The following is a 15,943-nucleotide window of genomic DNA, read 5'->3' on the forward strand; positions in this document are numbered from 1 at the left end:
AGACCCGCAACCAGAGATAACATGTCTCCCAGGCTCAATGCATTCGCTGCTTCTGAAATATAGTATCTCTTTCCGCACAGACCATGTTGTACCATGAAGGCTTATAGCTTATACAGTGTAATGAATAGGTAATACTACATGTAGGTTGGTATGAATTACTCGAGCTACATGCTACAGGCTTGTTTAATAGAGTGCTTCTGGAATTTAGTTTTACCGTTTGCAAATACCAATCAAGTGGAGCCCCGCTGTTATAGACGCTACCATATAAAATGCGGAGTAGCATCTCGACGGTACAGTCAACTTCCATACAGTGAGTCTATAAGAAACACCCCATACGTGAAAATATCTCTACATATACACACCATGAATTTCATACCGGCAGAAATGTAAGTATAAGTAATCTAGGATATGAATATCAAAGGCTAATAGCTACACGTAGCATTGCCTCATCACCCCCATTCCGATTTCTAGTGGGCCCTAATCAGCGGGAATTTATCATGTATACTGCTCTCTTTGCACACCAGTCCCCTGTATTTGAGAAATTGGTCAATGGTAATTTCTCTGAATCTACGGAAAAGTGTATTCAATGGAAATCTGTGGATGAAGATACCTTCATTTGTTTTTGGCAGTATGCGCATACTGGGAGATATACTGCTGCTCCTCCGATTATTGGACTCAAGACAGAATCCGAAGCCACTCCCGAGCCACCACCACCGAGTCCGCCATCACCAGCCCTTGTAGGCTTATTTAGTTCTACGGCTACTAAGAAAGACGAGACTCCTCCAAGAAATCTTACAAAACGTGAGATTCAGTGGAACGAATTCCAAAATCAGCGAGCTTCTGCCAATTTTGGCGCGTTTCGTTCAACTGGCCTCTTTAACCCACGTGTCAGAAGCAACTACGCGCATGAAGATTATACAAATCATTTTCTCTTGCATGCACGAGTTTATGTTTTTGCAGAGTGCTACGGTGTTAAAGGGCTAATGGATCTTTCACTTAATGAGCTACATGGAACCTTGGTAAGATTTACGCTGTATAAAGAAAGAATTACTGATGTAGTGGCGTTGATACGTTATTGCTATGAAACTTTGGTTCCAGAATCGCTAAGAAAGGTTGTTGCTCTATACACGGCCTGTAAGCTTGAGAAGTTATGGCTGAGCGAGGAATTCCACGCGCTTGTGGAGGCCCATGGTGAACTATCGAAGACTTTATTTGGGTTGATAGTGAATGTATTATAGATTGGATAAATTATCATATACTCTCCTGCTGTCTGGTTATTTCTTACTAATAATGTTAGGCCCAGTATACATGACGATATACATATACTCAGCGTCTCGGCGTATACATCGTACAAGCCATACTACGCCACATAGATGGTCTGTGCGGAAAGACCTTCGTTATAGTGAAAACCGGACACTTATTTCGGTTTCTACTGTACAACAAAAGAGCGAGCTCTTTCAGCAGAGCAGCTCTCTTTGCGCCAGTTAGACTGTCACCATGACTCAGTGCAGTTCCAATGACGCGCACGAGGTCTGCCAGTTTCCCTCATCTCCACAGTCTTTTGTCGTTTTCCAGAAGCATGGACGTCACCACAGCCCACGTGGAACAGTTGGAAACGCCATCCGTTCAGCCTACGACCTGTTCTCTCACCGACAGCATAGTGGTTGACTAAGTGGGTTCCTGGTCAAGGCTTCCCCGGAGTCTAGGTTGCGGTACGAGCAATCGTTGCAACAGACAATCTCAATCTCGAGGGGCTAGGGGGTACGCGGTCGATGGCCAACGATCATGCCAAATTGCAAGCAATATGCAGCCCTACCTCTGCCATGATGGACGGCATTTGGTGACATGGCTTGTGCGAGGCGAGCTCACCGGTAACGCCATGCCACCAATTGGAACGCAAATCGAAGGCACTCACACTTGCCTACTGCCGGGCAACCAGACCACTTTCCAGTCACCCCGGAGTTGCCGGTGTGCACGATGCGTTTTCTATTCAATTACTCGTCCGCATCCTCGTCACCGACACTGCCGGGAACACAACGGGAGCAAGTGGGAAACAAGCAAACGGTCGATGATTACTCCCTGAAACTCAAAATAGGGTGCCTGGGTTTGCCTCGAGCTACCGAGCTACCGAGCTCAACGACGGCTTCTTCCTTTTCCCACGTGTGTGCTTCAGCAACACCTAACTGGTGTATCGCCAGCAACACATCATCGCATCATTACGTATTCTCAGACCGTCCACGTCACAAGTTTGAAGCTCAAAGGTCAGACAATGCGGACACATCTACTGCCCGACAGGTGCCAACAATCGGACACCAAACTTGCGGTGTCCCCGATCTCCTGGGTCTCAACAAGGATCTCATTTTCATCTAAATGGTCACGCTTGTCGTTGCTATCACTATACTAGTGGTAGGAATAGTGCTACTGCTACTCTACTAGCATTCTGCCCCCAACAAGCAAGCCAGGAACAAATGTCACCGTCGAGCCTCTCCCGAGCTACCGAAGTGCAGGGCATTCTAGAGCTTGTTTGGTCTAGACAAGCGATCCGAGGCCCCAAGGGCACGTGGACGGTCCATGCAGTCAATCGCTTCACGTCTTTCACCACGTGAGATGATGATTGAACAGAGTTACAGCCGTCGTCGTACTCGCATGTACGTTTCGCCTCATCCTCCGACAGATTGCATGATCCGAAGAATTGAATTAGTCGCAAGCCAAATCCAGGCACTGGCCTGTGTTCAATGTCATATGCAACCGTGACTCTACGCAGGACACACACGAATATTATTGGACGTCGGTTAGGGTATCGGTTGGCCGAAGACTTGATAGCCTTGAAAAGGAAAGGGGGGAAACGAGTTCGACGCGAGCTTGCTACATACATGTAGGCGGACATCTGCTTCTACCAATTAAATGCGATACCGCCTCCTTTTTTCTGTTTCGTAACAGATTTGTGCGCCCTCTCATCATGCCGGATGTCGTTCCACCCCATCGGCTCGTAACATTTGCGACGTCACCAAGCATTTTGCTCTTCCTCTTTTTAGAGTTTCACTCGGGTATTTGCCTGCAACTTATCCGGCGTGCGATGCGACGACGGGAGCAAGGTCCATCTGTCATTTTTCAACATCTCATTTCAGAAAGCTGCTCTGAGAGAGAGAGGGTGGAAGATGCCAATCTTTGCACCAATCCAGACACATGGTGCGGCTAACTTTGACGAGGGTGACATTTTCCCACCACATCCAGAACATTATACAGCTACCCACCCAACAGAACTTCCATCTCACCCCAGGCAAAACAATTTGGGTATGTAGTTTAGGCCAGGGAACAGCCTAATTGATCCATGTGCCTGAAGGGGAAAAGGGAAGAAGAAGGAAAAAGGAAATTTAACATACACCTTGCGTCAGTCAGTAAGACGGAAAGAGAAACAAGCAGCATAAACAAGAGGCGTTGCGTTTCTGCCAGCAGAGCACGCCACGTTTCTTGTCCAACCACACTCATTGGACCAAAAGCGCCGGCTTGCTTTTTCGGAGCAATGGACGGGACCCACTGCAAGATGCATCTCACTGCAACTCTGGATTTGCCCAATGGGCTTTTTCTTCATGTCTTTTTGCTTTTCTGGTAATACGCCGTTGGCCGTATGTATGTATGCAGCAGCAGCATGCACCGGTATGTATGTGAGGTTAGCTGGCTCACTGCCTTGATGGCCCAATGGTGTAAGTGAATGTGAATCTTCTGACCAGATGACTGATACTTGCATCGATGTTGCTGCATGTAGTGCTACTTGTACTTGCTGCCTCTCTTCCGTAAGACTAAATGTAAATCTGTGCTTTCTTATTGAATTTGGCTTTATTTAGTCTGGACAATTGGGTTCTTACTTATAGCTTACCCTAGGCCTAGGCCTAGAAATAAAATTTGCAGGGAGGGTGTGAAGGTAGTGTTAGGGTTTTTGCCTAATGATAGGTAGGTAAGAATAGAACGGTGAGGCTGTTTATAATTCTGGAGAAGAGAGAAAATGTGAAGTTGAAAGGATGTTGTGTATTGTAGAGTGCTGTCTTATTTGAGGCGAGATATAAGTGCATCTGGAGCATCCCAGCTACTATTATCAATGGGCCACGATAAGTGTAAGATAAGCTGGTGTGAATAAAGAGTAGCAAAATTATGAGATAACAAATCGTTACATCAAACGAATTCACATGCCACTTAATAACCCAATTATATCCCCTCAAACATACACAAGACAAATCATGTTGCCACCCAGGATATTATCCCATCACAGAAAGGCATGATTTACATATAAAGTAGCCGTCTATCGGGGTATATGTACATTTTTCTCATATTCACATCTAAGCTATTGCTATTCTGCCATTTCTCTGTATATACCAATAGCTTTTTGCCAAAAGGGCTCTGTCTCATCTCTCCGAAGCTCCAGTATTTGTAGGAAAAAAGTACAACGCAATGCACATGCTAATGGAAAAGTTCGTGTACGGAAAAGAGGAAAAGCAAAGGGGAAAGAAATACGCTCGTATGCAATATGCTAGATACATGATAAAAAAAGAGGATTTTTCCCTTCATAAATAATTTGGAGCTGATACTGAACAGATTTTGGACACGTCTTGTAAGCGAGTGCCTACACTATGCAGAATGGCCAGCTAGTCTTGAGGATGCAGCATCATGATTGCGTGGTAAGAAAAAGAAAGATTGGGTGATACGCTTAAAGGAAGGATGCAAACATGTCTACATCCTCCTCAGAAGCACGTTCTGCCTCCTTTGCACCGCTAGCCCGTGTCTTCTCGGCCTTTCGTGCCTCATTCAGCTCTGCATCGACATCCCAGACTTGCAAAAAGTCGTCCATATCGTTGAATATGTCTTGTACAATGTCGGTGGGGTCCTCGTCATCATGGCCCCAAGTCTTCGTAGCAGTCTTCGTAGCAGTCTTCGTAGCAGTCTTCGTAGCAAAGCTATTCTTCTTGACCTGCGGTGCATCGACCTTCTCCGCCAGGCCTTGCCTGTCAGGGCTAGGCGTTCTGGATTCCGGCACAGCAGGCGTGCTTTGAGGGTTTATGCCCTTTGAACGATCAGCCACTGCAGCAAAGTGAAGACCAAACTTTGAGTCTTCCTCCATGAGCGAATCGGAAGAGGAGCCCATGGACGGTGGGGGAGGCGGTGAAACTGCTCGGTCTCTGCCTCGTGTCATTGGCGATGACGTGTCCGTCCCTGATGGGACATCCTCTCCGGAGCTGTCACTCCCTTCATGCGGTAGCGGAGCCCAAGAAACTCGCTTTTGGGGAATCTTATTCCCCCATGACCTTTTCAAGCAAGACAGCAGGGTGCCCTGTGTTTTAGAAGCGGTTCCACTTAAACCTGGCCCTGAAAAGTAGAATCTGTGGCGGCGGAGATTTGGTGAGGGCGACATGAACGTTGAAAAAGAGGCAACAGCGAATTGCGGCTCTGGCGTAGCTGGTCGCTTTGGTCCTTCCTCCGAAGGTTCAGGCAAGACGGTTGGCGGAGGTTGAGGCGCTTGTGATAGTAAAAGATGGCTTTCGGCAACGGCTTCGGCAGGTCTGTCAGTCCCTTCTTGATGCTCTTGCCGGTCTTCCCAACCATCACCATCTGCCACAGGGGCTACCGAGCTGGGGTCATTTGGTTCTCCCAGCATGTCACTGTTTGTTTGCGCCGCAATTACATCTGGAATAGCTTGCTCAATAGGCATAGAGGACTGTAAATCGGCAGACATCTCTGGTGTGGTAAGGCTTGGCTCATCTTGTTGTAGAACATTGAGTAGCACGTCCCCCTGAGTTGAGCTCACCACTTCTACAGATGCGGCAAACTGAACAGGTGTAGTGCTAGAGTGTAGTGTGGTTGATGAGGCTGAAGTATCTTGATCCACCAGCTCTTGTGCATCGTCAATTGTAGAATGATCGGATTCAAAATCTTTATCTGTGACAATCTCACTCGGGCTAGGATGCGATGCTGGAGTACTCGAAACCGGTGGGAGTAAAATTTCTTTTGCCTGTTTTTCTTGCTCGTTTTCGTTCGATTGCTGGTTATTTTCTACTCGTGAGTGGCGAGTTACATCTGCACTCGCTGCTCGTGAATTGCGCAGACTTGACATGTAAGGCTGAACCATCTTCTTGAGAGCAGGCCGCGAGTTGATTCTACCATTCCGAGGGCTCAAAGATCGGAGGGGAGATGACTTGTGGAGACTCATTGTCTTTGTAGGACTCCTACCTATTGGTTGACTTTTGTTCGGCTTGGGTGAGTTGATTGAGGCCTTTTGACTGGGCAAGGATTGCTGTGAGTTCAATGACGCTGTGTTGCCAGGTCTGGAAGTCCGCTGATCGAATTCCTCAGTGTCATCGTAAATCAAAGGATCTGCCATCCGAGAAGAATGAGTAGCACGAAACAGCTTGAGACGCCCACGAGGTGTATCATGATTAGATATTGGACTGTCCAGGTGATCCACCTTTTTAGCCTTTGGAGTTCCGACTATATTCTCTTCGCCTGATTGATTCTCTTCCAAGCCCGGCTCAGATGTGGGAAGCGCTGCCGGGGTCATATCTGTCGCAAGGCTATTATGGCCTCCCTTGCTGGTCTCGGATTCTTCGGGAGATAAGAGTTGTTCGTCCTGTAGCTGGCGCTCTATCAGAGTTGCGTCGTCAAGATCTTCGTCGTTGTCATCATCCACGCTTAGCATTTCTAAATCTGCCACGCTTGTTAGGGTCGCTGACGTTTTAGATGGCGTAGATAAGTCGCCTGAAGCCTGCCGACGGCCGGAGATTATGCTTGGTGTAGCTTTCCGTTTTGTTGGCGTTTGCGCTGGCGAAATAGATAGAGGAGAGGAAATTCCTCTCAAGCTCCGTTGTGAAAACGGGGATAACAAGGACGTGGACGAATTCTCATTCAGGCGTAGAGTCTTGCTGGGAGAATTTTTCATGGGAGTCCTGCGTGGATTGACCATAGATAACTCGACTGAGGAACGGGTAAAGATGGTTTCATGATGATCGTCATCAGTATCTGAATCCGCATCTTCACTAGACAGCTCTTGCGATCCTGGAGGGGGTAGTTGTGAGGTGAGCTCTCGAATGTGCAAGTATATTGACGAGGCGTCCGAATTGGCTCTGGACGTCCTTGCTCCTCTTGGAGTAGCATCCCTCTTGGGTATTAGGTTCTTCCTAGGCGTTGGAGATTCAATTTCGGGTTCGGTTGACCAGGTTCTTTGGCGCTTTTTCGCTACGCTATCCGATCCCGGCGATGATTTTGATTTCCTCTTTGGGGGTTTTGACGGTGAATTTGCTGCCCAGAACTCATCATTATTCGGCCTCCGGTCGTGCGCCGTGCCACCTGTCTCCTGGGGGCGTGAGGAAATGCTGGTGAATGGCGCCTGCTTGAGGCTTTCCGGACTAGGAAGAGCACACTCGGCACCTTTCAGAGCTTCTATCGCATGTTCGACAGTCGCAGACGTGGCAGGTCGCTTGGGGGTAAAATGCACGATAACATGGTCAGATTCGCGTGAGTTTTGAGAATTGGCGGTACGGTTCTTTGATCGCCACGGGTTCACCCATCCAGACTCTTTCTCGAAGGGACCCTTCAACGTCGCAGACAGTAGCAAAGGAACGTTGCCTGCGAGGAACCGCTGCCCGGCGGCTTCGTATCTCTGCCTGCGCGCCTCCGCACTGTCGTAGTCTTCGTCTTCCGATCCTTCATAATAGACATCCTGCGGCTGCAAGACCGCCTCGCAGTAAATGGGAGCTCTTCGCAGCATCACGGCGGTGGCGGACACTCGGGCATCAATGTCGAGAGTCGAGAGATTCGGAGTGGTCGAGGGCGAGGCCAGCAGCGAAGTCAAATATACTATAAGCAACACCACAGGCTCAGGGCCACAGATACTGAGAAACTCCTCATCTGCGTCTCAGCGTGAATTCACTCTGGGCTGTGGCTGTCGACAAGCTGAAGCTCGGCACCTGGCCAGAAATTGCAGCTGCTTGGGACGCTCTACGGTGGAAATGAATCGCTAGCTGCAGGGCGCTAAATCGCGAAGACGCGATACGCGGCGTCACGTGAGAGCGCGCTACCACTTACAGCACTAGGTGCAGCATGCAGAGGCGTCATGTCCCTTGTGTTGCCATTTTCGCTTATGAGTTGATACAGAAAGGAGTTAATTAGCACGGAATGGCTGCAGCAGAGAGATCGGGCGCATGTTTAATGACTGCGTGCTATAATTATAGGTTGTAGATTTATGACGACAATTTTGCGAGATTTCGGCAATCTTAGCAGAAGCCCATTCTATGTAACGAGCCGCATGGCGCTTGCCATGTAATTCTACCGCCTCCTTGAAACCAGTGGAGAAGGCTTCATGAGAGGGATTCAGAAAATTATACAATAGATATCCCTTTACAAGTAAGACGTCATGAAAAGCCACATCTACTTTGAAACAAAGATTTCAAAGTCAATAGAGACGTGATTCCGCTGCGCAGTTGGCACAGCAACCCTCGTCGCGGCCAATCAGCACCCCTGTTTTGTTTTCCCTTTCAAGCTCCAGCGCGCATCATCGTTCCCTACGGCCGCTCTAAGCAGAATCCCCTGCATTTGCGCCGGCCCCCTCCCCCATATCGGCAGCAGTCTCCAAGCTCCATCTTATCTCTTCGATACTTTTTATTCTGCATCTTTTGTGCCGCCGACTCTGTATAGCTTCTATTTCTCCTGCGCCGTCCCGCCTGGCAGAAGTGCGCGCGCTTCAGTGCTTCACCCATAGGACGCGACTCCGCATAAACTTTTTGTATCGCTTCCTATGGCGTGAAGATCCCATGCCCCTGTTTGGAATATACTCTATCGGCCTTCACCATGTCGCACGCTTGGCTGGATTCGTTGACGGAGGACTGGGTGTCGCAGCCCGGGTCGTCGCCGGTGCAGCCGTCGCCCGCCCAGTTTGCGCTGGTCAAGTCGTCGGCCAAGAGGAGCTCGGCGTCGCCATCGCCAAAGCCCACGCCGAGTCGCATCCCGCGCGCGCCCTGGAGACACCCCGGCGCAGTCGTGCCCAAGCCGCAGGACAAGAGCATGACGATACTCGAGGGCGATCGGAGCCCGAAAGGACGAGGCTCGCCCAAGAAGCGCCTGCTCAAGTTTCCCGCCGACCGCAAGCGCGACGACAAGTTTCTCAAGCGCTCGCCGTCACCCGCATTTACCGGATCGGTGGTGGTGCGCAAGAGCATCCCGGAGCAAAGCCCCAACACGCCGGGCAGCTCCAACACGCCCGAATGGAAGCGACGACTGGTGCACGGCAAGATGCAGTACGGCGAGCAGCGCGACCTGTTCAGCTCGGCCGCCGCTGGGCTGCAGGACATGTTCAAGCCGCCCTCCAGTGACGCCGACTTCGACTCGCCCTCACCTTCTCCTTCTTTCTCCCACCATCTCGACTCCCCGTCGCCAAACCTTGAGCCTCCATCGCCCAGCATCGAGCCTCTGTCGCCCAGCCCCGATCTACCGCCCCTTGAATCTCCTGACACAGCAGATTTATACGAAACGGAAATGCCGTCGAGCCCACCTGCACAGGCACCGACAATAAACTTGGAATCTGAGGGGGAGCCTACCTCGGATGAGGGCCTGTTTTCAGACCAGATCACACCAAGTCCGAGCCCCAGAAGGCCCGTGCGGGATATTAAATACAAACTTAATGTCGAAGAAGATTCGGACCTGTCGTTTATGAGCAACGATAGCCACATGGACCTCCCTCCGCTTCCCGACGATGACGACGAGGAAACCGACGAGGAACACGACGAGGAACACGATGAGGAACACGGTGAGGAACACAATGAGGAACACAATGAGGAACACAATGAGGAACACAATGAGGAACACAATGAGGAACACGATAAGGATCACGACGAACAGCTTGACGAGAGACATGACGTGGAGCACGACAAAAATTACGATGAAGATCACGACGAGGAATACGACGAGGAGCACGATGAGGAGCATGATGAGGAACATACCGAGGAACAAGACGAGGAACTTGACGAGGAACACGACCAGCAACTCTCTCAAGACTCTCCAGACTCTCAAGACTATAGCTACCTCGCGATCCCCTCCTTGATTGACGGTATATCCAGAAAAGCGAGCGGCCAGAGTTATACAAAAAACGAAGATTTTAGCCCCATTTTGATCGGTAGGCAGAGCGATGACGACGGAAAGATCGAATTCACCCCTCTTGAAATGCCGGCAGACGAACTACGACAAAGACTCGAGCGACTGCAGCTCAACCAAATGATTCTGGACCCTTCACACAATGCCTCCGACAGCGCGGTAGACGCAAAACCACCAAACCCTAATCCGATGGACGGCTTCGATCACGAATACCATTTTGATACCTCTCATGAGAGCAGTAATTCGTCTGGTGGATCAATACGACACCACGCTCTGAGCCCTGATTTGGGCGTGGATTGGTCGGAAATGCTGGGCGAGGATTCATTGCAAGCCAGCACACCAAAGCAATTCCCAAGTCTGAGGACACAAGAAGCCGATTCGAAATTGGCGGACTCGAAATTGGCTAGTGGTTCGCTGTTTGATAGCCCTGATGTGCCCCGAGCTCCGTTTCCAAGCCCCATCAAGAGGCAGCTTCGTGACACTGGCAGCAGTCAAGCAAACTCAAACCCCTTGAAGCTTTTTGGGCCGTATGACACTTTTACCAACCAAACCCTGCTCCGGCGCATCAGCCAGTTTGAAGAGGGCATGTCTGGTAAAAACTCGCGTGAGAGCTCCCGTGAGAACTCGCGTGCCAGTTCGCGCGAGAATTCGCCAGAGCCCTCGCCTTTTACGCCGAGTCATAACCAGAAACAATTCGACCATTCTCCTGCATCAAACCGATTTGTCAATCATTTTGGAGCCGGTGAGCTGGAAGGGTACGAGTTCACGAACGAGCTGTCTCACTTACCCGCCGAGCAGCATTCCGGCTCCCTTTTCAAGGAAAACATATCACCAAATCCTCCCTTGGCCCCCAAAGGTGCCTTGAAGCTTATCCCTCCAGAGTTATTGCTCCACGAATACTCTTCGCTGCATATTGGCAGAGATCGGAAAAACTCCCGGGTCTCCTCAGCTGCTTCTGACAGCAGATACGACTTCATGTCGTCTAGTTCACCTGACAATTCTTCCAGTCCCCAGGATGAAGCCTACGACGAGTCCTGGGCGACAAAGCGTGATTATGGATCTGAATCCAAGCGACCAAGAACATCTCCCACTAAACACCCGACACCTAAACGCCGTCGCACGCTTCATCGATCTGATATTGCATTTGGTACTGAAAATTGGAAGGCACTGTTGTCTCCCAAGCGCGAGAAATACCTCCGTGGGCTCGCAAAGCAACGGAAACGCTCACAGTCTGACCGCTCTGGCTCTGGCGACACCCATGACGTGGGACGAGTGTCTAGAGCCCAATCTCGTTCTTCAGCTGCCACTTCAAAGTCACCACGAGATGATGCTTTTCAGGGCAAGTCACGCCGGTCGACGGCAAGGTCGGTTAAGGAAGAGGCTGAGCTGAATGGGCCCGGCGATTCTGAGCGCAAACCATCCATACGAACTCAGGATTTCGTGGATCAGGCTGCACAGATCATGGCTATGATTCGCAGCCAAGTCAGCCAGCCAGGGTTGACCAGCCTCGAAGAGTCTGAGTTGGAAATTGGCCAATCTATGATGAATGCGACGATGGAAGAGTCAGACGGATCCACGGCTGAGCCCTTCTCGCGACCGCCAAGTCGAGACGGGAAACCAATACCTAGACGATCGAGACAGCAAGAGGACCCCGAAGTTGTCAAACGTCTCAAGAAATATCAAGAATTGAGTGATATGGGTGATGTTATCACTTCCTCAGTGAGATCAATGAGTCTTGCAAAGGACGCAATCCGTGCCGCCAAAGAAGTTGAACGAATGGTTGATAAAGCTAGCAACCGTGCTCGGACCGGCGGTGGTGGTTCTAATTTTGAGTCGGCGAGTGAATCGACAAGCCCTGTCCATGATCTGTTCTCCAGCGCCTCTGCCCGTTCCACCAGTCATATTTTCCCCACCTCTTCGTCGAGGGGCTCTGAATCACGCAAGATGATTGCGCCCGAGAGCGTTTCGCACCTGATTCCAGACAAGATAGGTGGCATGTATCTGGATAAACAGAACAATATTTGGATTAAAAATAAAGAGTCAAAGAATTCGGCGGCATCCCACGCTATGGGATCTGAAGACACGGAGGATGATCCATTTGCCAACATATCAGATCTGTCGGTCGACATAACGGAGGAGATGCAGCATCTGAAGCAGACACCTCGGGGTCGTGACGGAATCCCGCTGCAGAAAGAGGGTAGCTCTCGACAAAGTTCAGCGCAAACGCATTCGCTAAAGAGCTACACAACTCTTGCAGCTTATGAACCCCTTGACCCTGAAGTAGCGGCAAGGGCCAGGGGCGAGATTGAAAAGCTCGATGCTCAGCCCGGAGACAGCATTAAGAGTGCAGAAGAAGTAGGAGGCAGCAACCTGCATGTTCTCAAGGCAAAGTCAAGTATTGATGCATTGAGCTCCAAGCGTCGTAACATTACCATTTCGTTTACATCACCCATTGCGTCCATTGTTTTGGGCGTGCTGCCAGAGGATATTGAAGGTCTGGAGGACGATCCAGAACCCGACACATCCATTTCTCCTCAGCTGCAGGCAGCTCCTTTCAGCACCCCAAAGAATGTTACACCAAAGAATATTACACAGGGCTCCTTGCGAGGTCTTCGCGCCGGGTCGGCGTACGGGACCATTTCTAGCACCAAGTTTACCCCTCGCCCTGTTTCGCGAATAGACGAGCAAGATGAGGAGAGTACGGTAGAGTTGCGCAACCAGAAACAAAGTCCAAATGAAAGTCAAAGCCAGAATCAGAGCCAGAACGAGCGACATACTAGCTTTATAGGCGACAATACGTCTCTGAGCCTGAAATCTCTTGAAGGCGGACCAGGCCTGGGTTTCCTTATGAATCAAACTCCAACCCCCGCAACCCGCCCCATGGCGATGAGAGCTGACGATAGTCTGCTCATTGGCCGAAATGTGGGAAAGTATTCGCTGAGTCCCCTCTCAGAGTTTACCGTGAACAATGCAGACCGGTCCTTTGGACTCGAAGTGAGCTATGTCATGGCCAATAAGCGCATGGCGACGGGCGACGGCTCAAAGAAGGTGCTGTCCATGACGATACGAGACCTCGTGGAGAAACTTTCTGAAGCTGAGCCGCATGAGCCATATTGGGAGGATATGACCTCTCTTGCTCTACCAGAGAAACAGCTGACTAGCTTACACATGCTAAACGAGTTTTGCTCTAAACTCATCACCCTGGATGCATCAAAAAACTCTCTAGGACATCTGGATGGAGTCCCTGAGTGTGTGCGAGACCTCAAAGTGTCCAACAACATGCTGACGGAACTTACGTCGTGGGACCACCTCATCCATCTCGAGTACCTTGATATTTCTAACAATGAAGTTAAGAGCTTGTCAGCGTTGAAGAGGCTCATTCACTTGCGAAATCTCAAGGCAGATAACAATCTGCTGACAACCCTGGATGGGCTGGACGCTCACGATGGCCTTTTGAATCTCAGAGCGCGAAACAACTTTATTGAGGAGCTAGATTTCTCCAAGGTCAAGTGGGGACGCTTGACAAAGCTCGATGTAGCTTCCAACAGGATCTCGTCGATTCGAGGCCTGCACCTGCTCCCAGCGATATCTAAGCTCGACGTTTCGGACAACCAACTTCAAACGCTTGTTTTTGAAAAGACCAACAGGGCGCTCCAAGATCTGGATATCAGCGGCAACGACCTCGAAACCTTGGATGTCCGAAATCTTGGCAACCTGCGGACGCTTTATGCTGACCGAAACTGCCTTAGTCGCATATCTGGCTTCCGTCACGCCCGTCGGGTGGACAGCGTCTCTCTGCGTGAACAACGAGGCGAGGACCCGCTCGAGTTGGATTTCCTGACCAGTGCCTGCGAGATAAGAAAGCTGTACTTGTCTGGAAATTACATGCAATCATTTACGCTGAGGACCGACTTCCTCAACCTGCAGCTCTTGGAGCTAGCAAACTGCGGGCTGGAGGTGTTGCCCGATGAGTGCGGCCAGTTAATGCCCAATTTACGAACACTGAATATTAATTTCAATGCTATTCGAGATTTGTCCTCTTTGCGCTTCATTCCACGGCTGAAGAAGCTGCTGGCGGCCGGGAATCGGCTTTCAAACACAATGGCAGTAACGGAGCTTTTGACGGATTTCCCTCATCTCACTGAGCTGGATCTGCGAGACAATCCTATCACCCAGGGCTTCTATCCTCCTGTTCAGATGCTAATCAGCGCGGACAAGCTAGGAAGCGCCGACTCTTTCGTGATGCCAGATGCAGATGTGGAGAGAGATAGGGCTTTTGCGAAGCGACGAGATGAGACTACAAAGCTGCGTCGCCGACTATATGAAGTGGTGTACGTTGCTAGTTGCAAGCGTCTCCGCAAATTAGACGGTCTGGAGATTAATCGTGAGAGGATACTGACCAAGGATGTGCTCCTGCAACGACTTGTTGACGATGGGCTTTTACCAGAGCTTGAAGACACTTTGGTTGATGACGAGCCCGCGCAGCAGCAAGAGCCGGCGGCGCCACGGCCACGCAATACAGTGAGAGGGTCACCCAATACTGCTGCTAGAGATTACACCCAAGATTCGACCAGGAGTCGATGGAATGCTGAAGATAGTTTTGCCTGATATCACAGAAGAAAGGCTCAAAGAAGAGAAGTGAAAGTGCAAGCAGACGAAGTTTAAAAAGTAATGGTAATGTTTTGGGGACGGTTGCTTTCGATTAGGCGTTTTACAGGCATCTAATGAGGCGTGTTTGGATTCCATTTCTGTTTGGATTACTTTTGGGGGGGTGTTTGGTTATGACGATGGCAAGACAAAAAGAGCGCAATATGCCTCTTCTCTCTCTCTCCTTTGATAGGTGGCGTTTGTTACAAAGAATAATGGCACAAGGCCAGGCGAGGCGCTTGTAGGACTATGATATATTGACTTTTTAGTAACTTCCTCTCTTTGTTATAGCCGTTTCTTTAAAATGTCTTTTTGGGGTGTGGCAATGGTTTGCAAAAGGAGGGGAAACAATAGAGACGTTGTATGAGTATGGAGTATTAGGAGGAGTAAAAAATGATATCCTGTATCGGTTTTTGTAGTCGATATTCTTTGCGTTTATTATGATGAGCTCGAGTTGAGTTGATAATAGAGATATATCTTAACATTTTTATTTTATTGAAAGTACTAAGAACATATATATATACAGCAGCGCCCGAAATTGAGTGTGCGCAGCTTCCGAGCAGGTCGTGCCCTCAGCGAAGCCCATACGAGCCGGAACTAACCTTTATTTGTGACGTCAATTTGCTGCTATTGTTTGCTCTTGCGACGGATAAATTATAACTGGTTGCAACAAGAACTTATTTAGCCTCAACAGTGGCGGTGTGAGTTAAGATTAATCTATATTTTATGCAATTAGTTGTGGCTTTGATATAAGACAAAGAACAACAACAGGCGCTTCGCTTATAAATTATCCGAAGTATTTGTTCTTTTTTACAGTCGCTTGATGTATATAGCCACGCTAATTACATAGTTACATTGAATTATATATTAGCTATATAATTCAATTACGCCCTTCTATAACGAACCGTACACTAGATAGTTAGTAATACGAGGAATTCCCAAGGGACAAACCTAGAGTTCAGTTCTGGGTTTATGTTGGCGGAGCGGTTAGGAGATCTTCGGTTAATGTAGGCAATAGTAGATAAATGTCACCAGAGAGTAAGTCCGTAGAGCGTGTTGCAATCCTGATTCTGTGTTAACAACTGGCTATCTAAGTTATCGAAATGAGTGTAGAGAAGTGAACTTATATATCCAGTTGGCTGGACGAGATTGAAGATTTGTTCTT

The 15,943-nt window shown here is 49.4% G+C and overlaps 3 protein-coding genes across 3 annotated transcripts; 2 read left to right on the forward strand and 1 right to left on the reverse strand.

Moving 5' to 3' along the window:
• Positions 1–363: 363 nt before the first annotated feature.
• TGAM01_v208232 (hypothetical protein) lies at positions 364–1,312 on the forward strand (the record flags this gene model as incomplete). Its single annotated transcript, XM_024550285.1, has 3 exons — positions 364–386; positions 440–1,019; positions 1,298–1,312. 3 exons carry the CDS (start codon positions 364–366, stop codon positions 1,310–1,312), a joined length of 618 nt encoding a protein of 205 aa, XP_024404992.1.
• A 3,390-nt stretch (positions 1,313–4,702) lies between these two features.
• Positions 4,703–7,753, reverse strand: TGAM01_v208233 (hypothetical protein; the record flags this gene model as incomplete). Its single annotated transcript, XM_018809330.2, has 1 exon — positions 4,703–7,753. One exon carries the CDS (start codon positions 7,751–7,753, stop codon positions 4,703–4,705), a length of 3,051 nt encoding a protein of 1,016 aa, XP_018657494.2.
• Positions 7,754–8,832: 1,079 nt separating this feature from the next.
• TGAM01_v208234 (hypothetical protein) lies at positions 8,833–14,739 on the forward strand (the record flags this gene model as incomplete). The annotated part of the gene is made up of 1 exon (XM_018809331.1): positions 8,833–14,739. One exon carries the CDS (start codon positions 8,833–8,835, stop codon positions 14,737–14,739), a length of 5,907 nt encoding a protein of 1,968 aa, XP_018657495.1.
• Between the last annotated feature and the right edge of the window lie 1,204 nt (positions 14,740–15,943).

The sequence above is a fragment of the Trichoderma gamsii genome (assembly GCF_001481775.2).
Source record: "Trichoderma gamsii strain T6085 chromosome Unknown Scaffold_33.2, whole genome shotgun sequence".
In the NCBI taxonomy this organism is placed as follows: Eukaryota; Fungi; Ascomycota; class Sordariomycetes; order Hypocreales; family Hypocreaceae; genus Trichoderma; species Trichoderma gamsii.